General features: G+C 41.0%; 1 protein-coding gene across 1 annotated transcript in view; it reads left to right on the forward strand.

Moving 5' to 3' along the window:
• LOC133538650 (ribosomal protein S6 kinase alpha-2-like) overlaps positions 1-18,589 on the forward strand; it is a 60,064-nt gene that overhangs the window by 10,614 nt on the left and 30,861 nt on the right. Inside the window, exons 2-9 of the mRNA XM_061880337.1 lie at positions 718-834; positions 5,863-5,944; positions 11,916-11,996; positions 12,656-12,735; positions 12,902-13,008; positions 15,648-15,685; positions 15,781-15,923; positions 16,561-16,631. Coding sequence (XP_061736321.1) covers positions 718-834; positions 5,863-5,944; positions 11,916-11,996; positions 12,656-12,735; positions 12,902-13,008; positions 15,648-15,685; positions 15,781-15,923; positions 16,561-16,631 — 719 coding nt within the window. The remainder of the gene's footprint in view (positions 1-717; positions 835-5,862; positions 5,945-11,915; positions 11,997-12,655; positions 12,736-12,901; positions 13,009-15,647; positions 15,686-15,780; positions 15,924-16,560; positions 16,632-18,589) is intronic.

The following is an 18,589-nucleotide window of genomic DNA, read 5'->3' on the forward strand; positions in this document are numbered from 1 at the left end:
ACAAATGGGACCCGTTACCTCCCTACTTGGCACTCAGCATTAAGGGTTGGAATTGGGGGTTAAATCAGCATAAATGATTCCCGGGCGTGGCACCGCTGCTACCCACTGGTCCCCTCACCTCCCAGGGGGTGATCAAGGGTGATGGGTCAAATGCAGAGAATAATTTAGCCACATCTAGTGTGTGTGTGACAATCATTGGTACTTTTTAATTTTAACTAAGTTCTGTTTCAGCACCCCTGGGTTTGTGCTTCTTGGTTGCCATGGGTGCTGATTATTTTCACCTGCCTCTGATTAGTGTTCGGGATGCTCACCTGCTCCCGGGTACTAATCAGAAAGCTATTTATCCCTGCTTTTCACCACACTTGGTCTGGCTGTTTTGTTTGCTTCATGCAACGTTTTTGTTTGATGATCCTTGCTTCTTGTTCGTGTTTTTGATGCTAGGCCTTTCCATAACTTTGCTATAGCTTCACGTGCTATAGGCAAACTTTCTTGCATTTTTGTATTCTTGACGGATTTACGGAAAATAAATCATTTTCCTACCTGCACGCTGCCCCCAGAGTTCCGTCTGCATCTTGGGGAAAGGATCCACGCATTACCATGTCACCCAAGCGTAACAAAAACAAGAACAAGAGCTCTGTGACACTTAAAACTCTTGCTTCCATTGTGATATCCTGTAAAGGCCAGACTGTGTGTTTTAACAACTATGTTCTTCCCCAGGATGAAAGCATACTGAAGGAGATTGACATCAGCAACCATGTCAAGGCGGGTTTTGAGAAAGCAGACCCTTCTCAGTTCCAGCTGCTTAAGGTGCTCGGACAGGGATCCTACGGAAAGGCAAGTTCAGTTCAATTCAGTTCAGTTCATTTTATTCCGGACAATCATATCAGATTACAATTGCGTACAAACTAAGGTTGACAGTTTTCATTTCAACATGTCCCCAAAAGAATAGGAAGAAGCGAAGCTTATTAAATCCCACCCCTTCTAAACCACAACAATTCTCAGAGCAATATATATCTAATTTTGTTAAATTCTTGTGTTCAGTAGATAGATAGATAGTACTTTATTGATTCCTTCAGGAGAGTTCCTTCAGGAAAATTAAAATACGGTATACATTATACACCACTTAAAAGTTTTTTTCCAACTGGATCTCAAGGTGAACCGTCAGGACGGAACGTGTGCATAACTCTGCCTTCACAGATGAGCCCAAACCCGAACCCAGGCCGCACATGTCCAAAAGTCCTGTGCGGCCAACAAAACTACTTGCTCTGTTAATATTGGCACTTTGAACAGTCCTGTTTGTCGTGTCGGTCGCTTCTTGACATCCCAGGATCAAGGTGGATAGTCATCGATCTTCAGTTCCTTGCCATTGCAAGGCCCCAGACCAACCTTTCCCAGAGAAAAAACTGGCTACTAAACCCAGAGCTCCATTTAGCACCACCAGTAGGCTGGTGGTGCCTTTAACTGGGGAACAGCAAAAAATGCAGAGAGTTTTGTTTACACTGCTAATCATTGTTTAAACATCCATGTAGGAATAAAACACTAGCAGGAACAAGAATTATAATGCATGACAGCAGGCCAGATGCTCACTCCCACCTGCAGGCTTTTCCATTGCATGACTGACGATGCAATAGGTTGCAATTTCATAGAGGCTGGTAGCTACTGGATGAGTAGTACTTCTGTGCCATCATGATGAAACTATATTTCACCACAGGAATGTCAGATAGCTTCGAGATACAACTCTGTTTGAATTATTCAAGTGAATTATATTTATAAAGCGCATAGTGACTCTAAGCGCTTTACTTTGAGAAACTCATTATCTACATTTAGGCTGTATTTACACCAGTTTGGGTGGCACTTGGCGCAAGGTGGGTAGTGTCTTGCCCAAGGACACAGGGGGAGTGACTCGGATGGCTGCTCTGCCATCTGAGCCACGCCATTTCACTCAGTCAAGGCGAGTATATTACGTTCTTCTCTATTATTAATGATGTCACCTCATTGTCACTTTAACCCAGGGGTAGGGAACCTATGGCTCTAGAGCCAGATGTGGCTCTTTTGATGACTGCATCTGGCTCTCAGATAAACCTTAGCTGACATTGCTTAACACGATAAGTAATGAATAATTCCGCTGGTGTCAAAAATAACGTTCAAAATATAAAACATTCTCATGCCTTTTAGTCCATCCATCCGGTTTCTACCGCACCTGTTCAAGAAGTAGCATTAATGGTAAGAAGTTTTTTATTTGTTGTTGGTTAGCTTCAGAATAACAATGTTATTAAAAAGAATAAGAGACTTATAAAAATGTTGGTCTTACTTAAAAATGCACTCATTTAGTTGTATTCAGTCTTAAAACAAGTATTATATGGCTCTCACGGAAATACTTTTTAAAATATTTGGCTTGTATGGATCTCTTAGCCAAAAAGGTTCCCGACCCCTGCTTTAACTATATTGTACTGGGAGCCAGGACATATGTGGATAACCCCCCGTGCCCCACACTAACTTCACAATGGTAATATATTTGTTATGTTTGACTAAAGGGGAGGTGACGGCAAACGAACACCAGGTGGCAGTATGTTCAAAGATTTATTATATATAGTAAATATATACATAAATCTGTAGTACTAATAATAATAATAATAATAATAATAATAATAATACTGCTAATGAATAAACCAAGGAAATGAAGTCTGGCCAAAACTCAAGTGTGTATGGTGTAAGGCTATGTGTGTAGATTAGATGGAGGATGTCTTACCAAAATGTTGACGAGAGTGAAGTAACGCGGAAGTCCGTGGGAAAACGTGTCTAAGCGGGAGGTCGAGAATCCAAAAGGCAGGCAAGGGGAACAACAGGGGATCCAGGAGAAACACGGGAAGAGTCAGGTACAGATGGCTATAATCCGGCCAGTGATGGCAGGTTGTCCAGGTCTATAAAGGCAGCTCCGTCATTACCATCAGGTGTGAAGTTTGCAGGTGACTGATTGCAGCTGGCGGCTGCTGCAGGGCGGGGACGCGCGCGGCTCGTTCCTGGATGTGTGCGCCCGTGGGCGTGTCCCGAGTGGCGCACAGATGGACGAGCGGCGCTGGTAGGGGTCTGAACCGTAACAGTACCCCCCTTCTTATGGACAGCTTCCAGATGTCCCACAGGTCGAAACACCAAGAGCACAGGAACAAAAGTCAAGGGAGGGCGGAGGGGCGAACTGGTGGTGGGTCGCCAGCCCAAGTGTCCCCGAATCCACCGGGGACGAGTCTGGTGGCGATGGCGAGTAGAATGCAGCTGACGCCGGCGAGGCGGGCAACCAAGGAACGGCCACCATCTTGGAAGTCGTGGAGGCGGACGCGAGTGACGCCATGGTGAGTCTCGCCAGAAACGAGGAGGTGACGTCTGAAGCGTAGAGGCATAGGAAGACGGCGGCGTGAAGGCAGCGGACGTCATCTGCGGCGTGGAAGCAGCGGAAGTCATCAAAGCCAAAGACGAGGAGGGCAGCTGAGGAGCTGGCCGATGTACTGAAGTCGGCGCTGCAGGCCGAGGGGCAGAGGTCGAGGCCAGCCTGGGAGCTGGTGGAGACACAGGGGCCAGCCAGGGAGCTGGTGGAAACGAGGGGTTAAGCCTTGGGGCAGGCACTAGTTCGGGTGCTAGCTCAGGGACTGCCGCTAGCTCGGAGGCTAGCTCGGAGACTACCGCTAGCTCGGGTACTGCTGCTAGCTCGGGTACTGCTGCTAGCTCGGGTACTGCCGCTAACTCGGAGGCTAGCTCGGGGACTGCCGCTAGCTCGGAGGCTAACTGTGGGGCTGGTGCTAACTCAGGGGCTAGCTCGGGGACAGACGCTAGCTCGGAGGCTAGCTGTGGGGCTGGTGCTAGTTCGGGCGCTAACCTGGGGACTGGTGCCAGCTCAGAGGCTAGTCTGGGGACTGGAGCTAGCTCGGTCGCTAGCCAGGGAACTGGTGCTAGTTCGGAGGCTAGCCAGGGAACTGGTGGCTGTGGCTGAGAAAAGCGGAAGACAGGTGGAATTAGTTTGGCAGGGGGTAGCCTGTCTGGGTGCCACTGCGCCGCCACACCAGCACAGCCACCAGTACTATCCCCCCCCTCCAAAATCGGATGCCAGACGCTTCCTGCAGACTGAGGAACAGTCTCTAAGGGTGGAAAGAGGGTGTCCAGGCGACGAGAAAATTCCTCTTTGCTAATATTGCTACTGAACATCCCCTTCCAAGACATGTTGACGGGACAAGACAGATCCTCCCGTGTGGAGCAAAAAAAAAGAAAAAGACAGTGAATGGGAGAAGAGGAGGAGAAAGAAAAAAAATTCACAGGGGGCTGAACGAAAGTCACTGGGGCAGGGCTAAGGTACCGTCAGGTCCCTAATCAATTGGCCGGATTATACTGTTATGTTTGACTAAAGGGGAGGTGACGGCAAACGAACACCAGGTGGCAGTATGTTCAAAGATTTATTATATATAGTAAATATATACATAAATCTGTAGTACTAATAATAATAATAATAATAATAATAATAATAATACTGCTAATGAATAAACCAAGGAAATGAAGTCTGGCCAAAACTCAAGTGTGTATGGTGTAAGGCTATGTGTGTAGATTAGATGGAGGATGTCTTACCAAAATGTTGACGAGAGTGAAGTAACGCGGAAGTCCGTGGGAAAACGTGTCTAAGCGGGAGGTCGAGAATCCAAAAGGCAGGCAAGGGGAACAACAGGGGATCCAGGAGAAACACGGGAAGAGTCAGGTACAGATGGCTATAATCCGGCCAGTGATGGCAGGTTGTCCAGGTCTATAAAGGCAGCTCCGTCATTACCATCAGGTGTGAAGTTTGCAGGTGACTGATTGCAGCTGGCGGCTGCTGCAGGGCGGGGACGCGCGCGGCTCGTTCCTGGATGTGTGCGCCCGTGGGCGTGTCCCGAGTGGCGCACAGATGGACGAGCGGCGCTGGCAGGGGTCTGAACCGTAACAATATTTGCGGTTCTGTGGCCACCTTTCCTTTTCCTCTGGTCTCACAAGAACAAAAAAAAAAGCTGAACATAGTTGAAGAGTTACTCATTTAGGTGTTTTGAAGAGTTAAAACCACAATAAACAGAGGTGGTACTCGTTCTTCGTGGTTATGTAGGCACACTCATAAATTCTTAATATTGTACAAAAAGAAAAAGAGAAGTAGTCACATGCGTACGGTGGAAGGATACATAAGCGGAGTACGGTCACTTCGGATACTTCGGCTTAACCATTTTTTTTAAAGCGTATTCTACAATTTTTGGGGAACTCAATTAAGCATTTTCAAACATAACAATGGCTGAATAAACTGAAAATAGAAAGACCACAGTAGTAGTGGCCACTATTGGTGACCAAACCAATCAGAGGTAATCAGTCAGAGCAGCTGCAAAAGGCACTGCAGAGTGGGTGGGGTTTGTTTACACAGCAGCCAGCCCGACACACGGAAGCAGATTTTTACAACAAAGTTTTAGAGAAAACAGATATATCGGCGATGTGGGGGATATCTAGCTTTTGCATGTATGTTTCAGGAAGTTTGTTGTATCTTAGTTACATTTTACCCTATTGGAAAAGATGTTGATCAAAAAGCTGGTCTGAGAAGTAAAGAGGAGCAATGTTCATATGTTCCCAATATTCATTGTTTTATTGATCAAAGTTTATTATAAATCCCACATTCTTTATTTCCTTATACATTCTGAGTGTCTTAACCAGGAAAAAAACTTCTGTAATCAAGACACAAATTAACCTCTATAAATAAACGTTTGATCGGCCAACAGAAAAAAATAATCGCTGACTGTTACAGCCTGATCTTATATAAGTGTCTTAAAAGCATGACTACGACTCTGATGGATGACCTCAATCATGTTGCAGGTGTTTCTGGTGAGAAAGATCAGAGGAGTGGACAGAGGACAACTGTATGCAATGAAAGTCCTGAAGAAAGCAACCCTCAAAGGTAATTTAGCAGCTTTGTAATGAACTACGGACAAGGGAGCTTAATACTGAAAGAAAAAGCAAAGCTATATCGGGGGGATTTCCTGTGTTTTTCGCTCAGTAGTAAGGACACTGGCCTTTCACACCGGCAACCTGGGTTCGAGCCCCGCTTGTTGCAATAGGAAAAAACAACGCAGCCGAGAGAGGGTACGAAATCGCGACATGAAGCAGAGCTGTTTGTGATTGACATCTAGGAACAGCAATCATTGCTTTCCGTCGTTAAAATCGGGGGCCTTGATTGGGTGTGGGCCCCGGGATACAGCCCAGGTAAGCCCTTGCATTTAAGGCAGCAATGGGTACAGTAACCAAAATTTGTACTTATATCGTTACTTTAGAGTAATATGACTCATGTAAAAGTAAAAAAATAGTCATCCAAATAATCACTTGAGTAGTGTAACTAAGTATCTGTTGAAAAAGCGACTCCCGTACTGACTAATTAGTGAGTAACTTCCAATATATTTAGTAGATATTTTTTGATATTACTTGCACTGTTGTTGGTGTGTGTGTTTGTTTGTGTTTGTGTGTGTGTGAGAGATAGAGAGACACTCCGACAGCATGTATGGTAAAACAAAAGAGTGGAGATTTTACAGTCATGTATGATGTTGTAATGGTGCTAATGTTAGCACAGCGTTGGCCATTCATCCATTTTCTACCGCATGTCCCTCTCTGGGTGGAGGGGGTGCTGGAGTCTATCCCAGCTGCACTCGGGCGGAAGGCAGGTTACACCCTGGACAAGCCACCACCTCATCACAGGGCCAACACAGACAACACACTCACATTCACACACTAGGGCCCATTTAGAGTTCAATCAGCCAATCAGCCTATCCCCAGGTGCATGTGTTTGGAGGTGGAAGGAGGCCGGAGTACCTATGAACTCACCGGGAGAACTTGCAAACTCCACAAATCTAAAACGTTAAAGGGAAATATTATCACCAAACCTATGTAAGCGTCAATATATATTTTGATGTTGCAGGAAAAAGACCATATACTTTTTAAACCAATTTCCGAACTCTAAATGGGTGAATTTTGGCGAATTAAACGCCTTTCTATTATTCGCTCTCGGGGCGATGACGTCAAAACGTGACGTCACCTAGGTAGTCAACGCCATTTTCTCAAACACAATACACGAAGCAAGTCAAATCGGCTCTGTTATTTTCCGTTTTTTCGACTGTTTTCCGGTACCTTGGAGACATCATGCCTCGTCGGTGTGTTGTCGGAGGGTGTAACAACACGATCAGGGACGGATTCAAGTTGATTTACGTAGAATGTGCATCGATTAGCACGGCATGCTAATTTAGGCTAGCTGTATATACATATTGCATCGTCATGCCTCATTTGTAGCTATATTTGCATCCAGCCTTTCCCTCCAGCCACATTTAATGCCAAACAAACACTTACCAATCGACAGATTTAAGTTGCTCCAGTGTCAATAGATGCGAATGTCCCTCTTTTGTTCTGCACATTTTACCGGCAATGCTACGACAGACATGGCACAGAGATGAATGAATACCCTGCGACACGCAAAGCAGATGCATTTCCAACGATAAAGTTAATGAAATCACAAAGGTGAGTTTTGTTGATGTTATTCACTTATGTGCTAATCAGACATATTTGGTCGCGGCATGACTGCCAGCTAATCGATGCTAACATCCTATTTAAGCTAGCTGTATGTACATTTGTAGCTGTATTTGCATCCAGCGTTTCCCTCCACCCACATTTAATGCCAAACAAACACTGTCCAATCGGCGGATTTAAGTTGCTCCAGTGTCAACGCGAAAGTCCCGATCGTTTGGTCTGCACATTTTACCGGCGATGCTAAGGCAGACATGGCCAATAAGCGTCAATAGCTATTCGCTCAATAGCTTCAGTTTCTTCTTCAATTTCGTTTTCGCTATCTGCCTCCATACACCAACCATCCGTTTCAATACATGCGTAATCTGTTGAATCGCTTAAGCCGCTGAAATCCGAGTCTGAATCTGAGCGAATGTCGCTATATCTTGCTATGGTATCCGCCATGTTGTTTTTATTGGCATCACTGGGTGACGTCACAGGAAAATGGACGGTGGCTTCGCAGATAGCGAAAATCAGGCACTTTAAAGCCTTTTTTCGGGATATTCCGGAATGGGTAAAATTTTGAAAAAAACTTCGAAAAATAAAATAAGCCACTGGGAAATGATTTTTATTGGTTTTAACCCATCTGAAATTGTGATAATGTTCCCCTTTAAAACAACTTACCGCAACATTTTTTCTATAGATGAACGTGGAATTCTTGTACGCTGAAATGTGAACATCTATTCACACAAATGATATAAGTGATCTACTTTTTAGGTAAACATGTACATTGCCTCGTCTAACGTTATGTCACTATTTACAATGTGTATAGAAGTTGAGTGCGGTCATGTGACTGCCAGGCTCTGTTTGATTGGTGAAATGTCACTAGTGCTTACTACAGATTGTTGAAACAGAATCCTGTGACAGCGGAATATGTTTTAAAGTATGAGTGGAGTGGAAATCAAGTTGGCTTTATTTGTTTAATTGTGTGTCATTTTAACCATTAAACCATACCCAATTGTATGTACAATCCACAAAGTCTGTGAAAATATCGTCTAAACATCACAAAATGCCACAAATTCAGTCAGCCATTTCAAATATTTCGTTCCGAATACCTTCAGCTATTTTCGGAGATTGACATCAAAGCAGTAACACTTCTGCACCCTGACAATGTTATCAAATCAGTCATTCTGGACACACAAAAAACTTGAAAAGATATGTGGTGTTTATTATTCACAAACCTTATGTAAGTCAAGAACACATATGCTTGGCTTGTTTATGCTTTTGAAATCGTAAATAAATAGCTAACACTTGAGTCAACAGACCGAGGGTCCTTTGTTATGTTCATCATATCTTATAAAACAGTGTTTTTCAACCTTTTTTTGAGCCAAGACCCATTTTTTTGATTGAAAAAATCCCGAGTTACACCACTAACAGAAAACCCAGCAGCTGATATTGGCATTAAAAAGTTGTTCTCGCAATTGTAGGATATAAATTCAAACCATTACTAACCATGCATCACTATAGCTTGTCTCAAAGTAGGTGTACTGTCACCACCTATCACATCACTCTGTGACTTGTTTTGAGTTTTTTGGTGTTTTCCTGTGTGTAGTGTTTTAGTTCTTGTCTTGCGCTGCTATTTTGTTGATTGTCATGTCATGTACGGATGTACTTTGTGGATGCCGTCTGCTGCTCCACACGCTATAAGTCTTTGTTGTTGTCCAGCATTCTGTTTTTGTTTACTTTGCAGCCAGTTCAGATTTAGTTTCGTTTTCCATAGCCATCCCTAAGCTTCAATGCCTTTTCTTAGCGGCACTCACCTTTTGTTTATTTTTTGGTTTTAACATTTGATACCTTTTTACCTGCACACTGCCTTCAGCTGTCGCCAGCATATTGTGATCACGATTAAACATGTTTCCGACCACTACAAAACAATTAACTACCTGCTGCCACTTAATGATATGGAAGAGTATTACACAGTTTTCTGCAGCGCTCTAGACAGCACAGACACTCAACAAAGGCACATTATTTGCGGATTATAATTACTGGTTTGCAAAAAATTTTTTTAACCAAATTAGTTGAAATTAGATAATCTCCCACGGTATACCAGACTGTATCTCACGGTACACAAGTGTGCCGCGGCACAGTGGTTGGAAAACACTGCTCTAAAACATCCAGAAAGCGCTAACAATACTCCATTTACATGTCATGACCTTGAAATTGACCAAATATGAGTGATATTGTTATTATAGGCACCACCGCAGACATACTACTTAATCGGCGCATTGATCTCAATGAGTTAATGCTAGTTTAGGCTGCTATTGTTGACACACTGAGTCGACGGCTGCTTCTGGTTTGTCTCCAACTTGCTAAAAGTACATTTTAGATTGTAATTCATGCATTTCTCACATGGTAGTAGACAAATGTGGCCATGGACAGACTGGCCACATTTGGACTAGACCCCAAAAGATGCTTCCTTCAGGATTTTGATTGATTCTTCATCTAAACGGAATTATGTGAGCGTCTCGTCGGTCGGCATCCCAGCGATAGTGAAAATTTTACATGAAGTGTTTGTTTTATTCTGGTTTTATATTGTTAGTTTGTATGTTTCGCACCTAGCAATGTGCTAAAGCTACTGTGTGACAACAAAACTAAATCCGTTTAGCTTGGCTTCTTGTACTTATTGCTCATCCTCTTTGTGTTTCGAGCTCAAAAATATAAGGTCTTGGATAGGGTTGTACGGTATACCGGTATTAGTATAGTACCGCGATACTAATGAATCATATTCGGTACTAGACCTCCTCTGAAAAGTACCGGTTTATGTTATGTTTATAAACTGAAGAAATATTTCCCTGGACACATGAAGACTTTGAATATGACCAATGTAGGATCCTGTAACAACCTGGTATTGGATTGATACCTATATTTGTGGTATCATCCAAAACTGATGTAAAGCATCCAAACAACAACAGAAGATTGAATGGATATTGCATTTTAACTGAAGTGTATATAAAACATGTTAAAAGAGAAAGTAGTAGATATTAACATTAAATGAACAAGTAGATTAATAATTCATTTTCTACCACTTGTCCTTAATAATTTGGACAAAAATATTTGTTTACTTACTACTAAAACACAAGTTGTCTCGTATGTTAAACTTGCAATAAGAAACATGTTTAATATACCCTAAGATTTTTTGTTTAAATGAACCCAATAATAAAAAATGTTGTGGTCCCCTTTTATTTTAAAAAGTATCAAAATTACCAAAGAGTATCAAAATAATTTTGGTATTGGTACCGGTACCTAAAATACTGGTATTGGGACAACAATAGTCCTGGATCATAATATTTCCAAAAGTAATTGTTGTTGGCTCTCACAAAGCCTGCTTGATTCGCATTGTTGTTGATGGCTTGCTCATTAACACTCAAAATGCCTTAGGAATGTCTCTGAGATTGATAGTATTTCGATTGTATCTGTTTATCCGCAAACTTTGGAAATCTTTTGGTGTCATAAATCAAATCAATATAATAATAGCTTCAATATGGAGGCAACTTGTTTTTCCACTCTGCTGATACCTAAAAAAAAGAAGTGATTTAAGCGAATGTGTCTTTGCAAGCAGTGATCAAAAAATTATATGTAAATATAATGATGCTAGAAATAAACATAGCAGTTGGACTGAAAGTCAATGTAACAGAGAAAAAGTGGTGTTTCTTCTTTACAAAAATACTTAGATAAAAGTAAAAACTATGTTGCAATAAAACTAAAAGTACTATTTATCCCAAAAAGTTATTTTAGTAAATGTAACAGACTAAATGTAGTGGCAGTGAGTTACTTCGTCAATAAACTTGATGTAATTGCATTATTGGCTCATTCAACCACTGATTTAAATCGGTGACAAAAACAAAACCTTAAAATGTAAACTTTTAGTGGCCAATTAACCTTTTGTACATACAAAGATAAGTGCATGGCAAACAGCAGCGTTCAATAAAGTATGCTCATCTGAACTCAGCATGCCCTACATTTGAGGGGACTTGTGCAAAAGTGGTTACTTTGTACTTTTTATTCAGATAAACTGGTATTGAATGGGATTAGTGTCAATGAGGGTGCAGTGTTATTGTGAATGAAAGAGCCTGAGTCGGCATGTGTCGACTGTGTCCTTGCACGATCATTAATCCTCTTCACCTGCACTCCTTGTAATATAAGTGGTCTTGTCTATTGGTATTGCATGATATTTATTACTGCACAGCACAGGATGGACCTGATCCTAGTTATTTTTGTATCAAGTTAATGATATTCCATCCTGTAAATGACAAGATTTACAGGCTTGCCACTTTGACATTAAAAACAACGGTGATTAAACTGATTCCCCACCTTTCTCTCAGTCAGGGATCGTGTGCGATCCAAGATGGAGAGAGACATTTTGGCAGAGGTCAACCACCCTTTCATAGTCAAACTACACTATGGTAAGTCAAATAACCACCTTTACATGTTACCTAGAAAACATGGATATCCACTACAAAAGGGGAAGTATTTTAAATGTAGTAAAAAAAATAATTATATGAACACTTTTACGTACAGTACGAAAGGGATTCATTAGGCTCAATTTGTCATGGTTTGCCATGGAAAGTGACTAATTGGGGGTGATGCACAATCCACTTTAGCCGTCTGATGGGCATTTGAGAGTTGAACAACTTAAAATGTGTTTTGTGGCAACTCCAACTTTGACCATAGCGTAAGTTGCTATGAAAGTGGCGCTTTTCATCATTTTCAGCAGACTGCATTGCACAGTGATTAACCTCCCCCTTCCCTTCCTCTCATGTGAGATCTCCTCAGAAATGGGGCCGTAAGAATCCCATCCCTACTGTATTTATATATAAGAAGCTGTTATTGTCTGCAATGATACTACTTTCCTTAAACCCTCATGCCACACTGAGTTGGAACGTGTTCACTTTTCACCTTTTCAACTTTAAATACATGCTGAAAAAATGAAAAAATGATTAAACTAAAGCCCTTTCGCAGCTATTAAGCCCTTGTGTGTGTGTGTGTGTGTGTGTGTGTGTGTGTGTGTGTGTGTGTGTGGGTGTGTGTGTGTGTGTGTGTGTGTGTGTGTGTGTGTGTGTAGCCTTCCAGACAGAAGGGAAGCTCTATCTAATCCTAGACTTCCTCCGAGGGGGAGACCTCTTCACTCGTCTGTCAAAAGAGGTAAGTTTAGAATAAGTCAACTTTAAACAATGACAAGGCTTTACAGTGCATTTCAAGGTCTTCAGGTCTAAACTTGTAACATTTTCTGACATCCACAAGACTATCATATAGTTTCTCTCAGTAGCTATTAGACATGTCTTGATATGTTTTCATGTGTTTCCTCCAGGTAATGTTCACAGAAGAAGACGTCAAATTTTATCTTGCAGAGTTGGCACTGGCCTTGGACCATTTGCATAGTTTGGGAATCATCTACAGGGACCTCAAACCTGAAAAGTATGAAAACATCCATCCATCCATTTTCTACAGCTTATTCCCTTTCGGGGTCATTTGGTTTTTATTTGGCCAAGAAGGTTATGTTTTGCCAGCTTTGTTTAGCAGTCAAGAATGCTAAATCCACAACTGAGAATTCAGTCGTGGGGTGTAGCATAGACCAGAGCTTGAATATGTGAAATATGGAGGCGGTTATGCCCTTTCAAATTGTCAGTCTGCCAGCAGAGATGTGTGCAAAAAAAAAACCCTAGCCTGATGACATGACAGGCAATAGAGGATGAATAGACTTTTTACTTTTTGTTAGTCAAGTGTCCAAGTAGCACCAGAAAGTGTAGCTCAAATTCCTATGATTTAAGCTTTATTTTGGAGTTTCTCATTGGTTTAAACAATGGCGATGTGTGACTGACTCAAAAGTGCTTCCTCCTGGTTTAATTTAAATATTGCACGTCGTATATTGCCTCAATTGCTTCAAGATGCGATTATCTAAAGGCCTACTGAAATGAGATGTTCTTATTTAAACGGGAATTGCAGGTCCATTCTATGTGTCATACTTGATCATTTCGCGATATAGCAATATTTTTGCTGAAAGGATTTAGTAGAGAACATCGACGATAAAGTTTGCAACTTTTGGTCGCTAATAGAAAAGCCCTGCCTTTACCGGAAGTATGTGCGCGTGACGTCACGAGTTGCAGGGCTCCACACATATTCACATTGTTTTTAATGGGAGCCACCAGCAGTAAGAGCAATTCGGACCGAGAAAGCGACAATTTCTCCATTAATTTGAGCGAGGATGACAGATTCATGAATTATGATATTGATAGTGAAGGAATAGAAAAAAAAAACGACGGCTTGCCTGTACCGGGAGTCTCAGACGATGACGTCACCCGTGTGAGGGCTCCTCACATCCTCACATTGTTTATAATGGGAGCCTCCAACAAAAAGAGCTATTCGGACCGAGAAAAGGACATTTTCCCCATTTATTTGAGCGAGGATGAAAGATTTGTGGCTGAGGATATTGATAGTGAAGGACTAGAAAAAAAATAAATAAATAAATTTTAAAAAAAAATGGCGATTGCATTGTGAGCGATGCAGATGTTTTTAGACACATTCACTAGGATAATTCTGCAAGATCCCTTATCTGCTTATTGTTTTAATAGTGTTTTAGTGAGATTTTAAAGATTGTAAAAGATTGTAAAGACATACCTCGAGGTCGGATGGCTGCGGTGAACACAAAGTGTCTCAGAGAGAAGCCGAGGAGCCAAGCTCAGAGCTGCCGCTCCTGCAGGACGACAAATAATCCAATGATTTCTCTAGTAAGATATATATCACAATTTCCCCATCCAAAAACATGCTGGTTGACGTAGAAAAAACATGTTCGCTTGACCGCTCCGCTTCACAACAAACAAAGAAACAGCGGCTGTTTCTCTGTGCTAAAAACAGCTGCAATACACCACTTTCCACCAACAGCATTCTTTTTTATAGTCTCCATTATTAAATGAACAAATTGCAAAAGATTCAGCAACACAGATGTCCAAAATACTGTGTAATTATGCGGTTAAAGCAGACGACTTTTAGCCGTGAGTGGTGCAGCTGCTAATATTTCATGACAGTCAGTGACGTCACGCGTACGCTTAATCATTCCGCGACGTTTTCCATTCTATATTGTAAAAAAAACTCCTAGAAAAAGGCAGCTAACAATGCAGGTCAAAGGATTCATCTATTCCGACTGCCACGCCCTTAAAAATATATATATCCAAAAACCGCCAACAATGATCCATATACATGTGGTGACCTGCATATAAACCGAAGAGTCATTATTATTGTAAAACCAAACGCCGAAGAACTACACTACAAATTATGTGCCACCTGCCAAAATTTTAAATTGTATATCTAGAAATGTCCTTACTTCTAAGAGCTATTTACTTATATTTAGTCATTTACTAATCTTAATTTTAGCATGAATAAATTATATTCTAGAATAAAAATGTTAAAATTGAGAAAATAATTATTTAAATAAGATATTATGGTCCTCCGCTTCCTTAGAAAATAGTTTCTAAAGATTATGCAACATCTTGAGGATGCTTCATTTAAGAGTTACAAGTTGAATACTGCTTGTTTTCAGAAAGAAATACTATTTCTAACTTAAACTTCCTGTTAATTTCTAGATATTCACATTTTAATTTATGATGTCAGTTGAAATTGTTGTATATTGTTGCGTCCCGGAAGAGTTAGTGCTGCAACGGTTTGTGGGTATTTGTTCTGTTGTGTTACGGTGTATATGTTCTCCCGAAATGTGTTTGTCATTCTTGTTTGGTGTGGGTTCACAGTGTGGCACATATTTGTAACAGTGTTAAAGTTGTTCATACGGCCACCCTCAGTGTGACCTGTATGGCTGTTGATCAATCATGCCCAGCATTCACTTGTGTGTGTGAAAAGCCGTAGATATTATGTGACTGGGCCGGCACAGGAAGTCAGTGCCTTTAAGGTTTATTGGCGCTCTGTACTGCTCCCTACGTCCATGTACACAGCGGCGTTTTAAAAAAGTCATTGATTTTACTTTTTGAAACCGATAGCGATAATTTTGGATATTACATTTTAAAGCATTTATCGGCCGATAAATCTATTGTCATGTTTCTCAACAGTATTCTTTTAGATGAAGAAGGACATATTAAGATCACTGGTAAGTATGGCCAATTGTCCCACCCTAACTTTTAAGTATGTTTTCTCATCCACTTTCTAACCGGGGGTCCCTTTCTCTCATCTGTCTTTGCCCAGACTTTGGTTTAAGTAAAGAAGCCATTGACCACGATAAGAGAGCATATTCATTCTGTGGAACAATAGAGTACATGGCTCCAGAGGTGGTCAACAGGAGGGGTCATACGCAAAGTGCAGACTGGTGGTCTTTCGGAGTGCTGATGGTAAGATTTGTTTTCACTTCAAAACCTGATGTCCTAATGTTCCTTGTTTGTGTGAGAAAAAAATGCATAATAGTCATATTTGCCGGATTATGTCCTGTCATGCATCTGCTTGTCTTAGTGGCCTACTTAGGTGACTCATTTTGGAAAGAAGGTTAACATGCGCTGACAGATGGCAGCAGCATCGCAGCACTAGATAAAGTGTGTCATCATCATGGCTAATGTCAAGAATACCGCTTGTCTTCCGACGTTTCCGGTTAGGGGTTGAGTCGCTTACATGATTTAGTTTAGTTTTAATGCCAGATGACCTTCCCGACACAACCCTCCCTTTTATCCGGGCTTAGCACCGACATTGGAGAGTTACAATTTGGTTGGGTGTTAGTGCACAGGCCAGGAAGCAAACCTGTGCCATCTACTCAAATTTCTAAGCCGAGAGCCTATTTAAGCATGTAATACATCTTCCTGTAAAGTTTTCCAAATGTGTAATTCTAAAGGCGGTTAGCAACTGAGCGTTGAACAGTCAACATTAAGGTCCCTAATGTAGACTGAAGCTACTGTATATTAGTCATTTAAAATGTCATAAATGAGCATTTACCAAGTGCAAGCTGATCATACAATCACTCGTGTGTCTGTTTTGCAGTTTGAGATGCTGACGGGATCCTTACCGTTTCAAGGAAAAGATCGCAAGGAAACAATGGCTCTTATTCTAAAGTAAGATTCTTTCATCACTGCTGAAACTTGTTGACATTTTTCTGGAAATATAGATACTCATTTAGGGCCTGAACTACTAAAAATAGGTGTGTATTAAAAACACGTACGAAGTTGACCGTGCACGCAAAGCTAATCTTCGAAGCCCGTTGTGCATAGGATAGTGTCTCCTTACTGAGCAATCTATTTAGCATGTCTGTCTTCATGTACCATTTTTTTCAAACTATAGACAACACTAATATATAAGCCGCACCCTCTAAATTTTACAAGAAAACATTTGTTTTCCATTTATTAGCTGCATCAGACCATAAGCCGGAGATACATATCAATGATTAAAAGGAATGACGAAACAAAACATAGGTCATTAAGTAGTTACTCATGGGACGGTTTATGAAGTATAAGTAGTTTTAGTTACATGGTACAACCTACAAATGTTACTTGGAGTGATGAATGAAGACTCCATACAAGTAGAAATGCTATGGACGACTAGAAGACGGAACGGCACTTGTACTTACGGTTCAAAGCACTAAACTGATGAAAATAATGTAGACATTCACATTGCAGCACCTGCAGTGAGCGAACTTGTTCTTAAAGGCCTACTGAAACCCACTACTACCCACCACGCAGTCTGATAGTTTATATATCAATGAAGAAATATTGACATTGCAACACATGCCAATACGGCTTTTTTAGTTTACTAAATTATAATTTTAAATTTCCCGGGAGTTTCGTCTTGAAAACGTCGTGTAATAATGACGTGTACACAAGACGTCACGCTTTTTTAGGAAGTATGAGCGCTACGCACACACACAGTTAAATGTCGTCTGCTTTAACGGCATAATTACACAGTATTTTGGACATCTGTGTTGCTGAATATTTTGCAATTTGTTCAATTAATATTGGAGAAGTCACAGTAGAAAGATGGAGGTGGGACGTTTTAGCCTTTAGCCACACAAACACACGGTGATTCCTTGTTTAAAATTACCGGAGCTGAAACTTTACTATGGATCAGAGCGCGGTCAAGCAAACATGGATCCCAACCGAATGTCAACCAGCAGGTTTCAGTGAGAAAATTGTGGTTAAAAAGTCAGTTCTTACCGGAGAAAAGCTGAGCTTGTGCCGTCCATAGCTGCCGTTGACTCCCCTGAGACACTGCGTGTCAAGACACCCGTGGAGACACCCTTTCGACTATCAGGTATTATTTAACTCACTAAAACATTAGCAACACAATAGAAAGATAAGGGATTTCCCAGAATTATCTTAGTAAATGTGTTTAAAAACATCTTTAAATGTGTTTAAAAACATCTTTAAAAACGTTTTTTTTTTAACTCGTTTTTTAATATATATTTTTTTTCTAGTCCGTCGCTATTAATATCCTCAAACACAAATTTTTCATCTTCGCTCAAATTAATGGGGAAATTCTCGTTTTCTCGGTCAGAATAGCACTTTTTGTTGGAGGCTCCCATTAAAAACAATGTGAATATGTGAGGAGCCCCCACACTTGTGACGTCATCGTCTGCGACTTCCGGTAGAGGCAGGGCTTTTCTCTTAACACCGACAGTTACGAACTTTATCGTGGATGTTCTCTACTAAATCCTTTCAGCAAAAATATGGCAATATCGCGAAATTATTAAAAATGATTTAAATAAGAAAATCTCATTTCAGTAGGCCTTTAAGATTGCGCCATAGCACAAACAATGACACAGTGTCTCTACTTATGTTTAATGGAAACCATATGTTCAACACAAAACATTGTGGCCTTTGCGGGAAAAAATCCATAAATTAGTTTCATCATTTTATAAGCCGCAGGATTCTAAGCAAAGGAAAAAACGACCGGCTTATAGAATTATGGAATTTACGGTATATACAAAAAATATGCTGATTATCACAGTAATAGGAGAAAATGCAAACATAATCATTTATTAAATATAGATGATTATTACATAAATCATAATATTCCT

This window comes from Nerophis ophidion, linkage group LG02, assembly GCF_033978795.1.
Source record: "Nerophis ophidion isolate RoL-2023_Sa linkage group LG02, RoL_Noph_v1.0, whole genome shotgun sequence".
Lineage (NCBI taxonomy): Eukaryota > Metazoa > Chordata > Actinopteri > Syngnathiformes > Syngnathidae > Nerophis > Nerophis ophidion.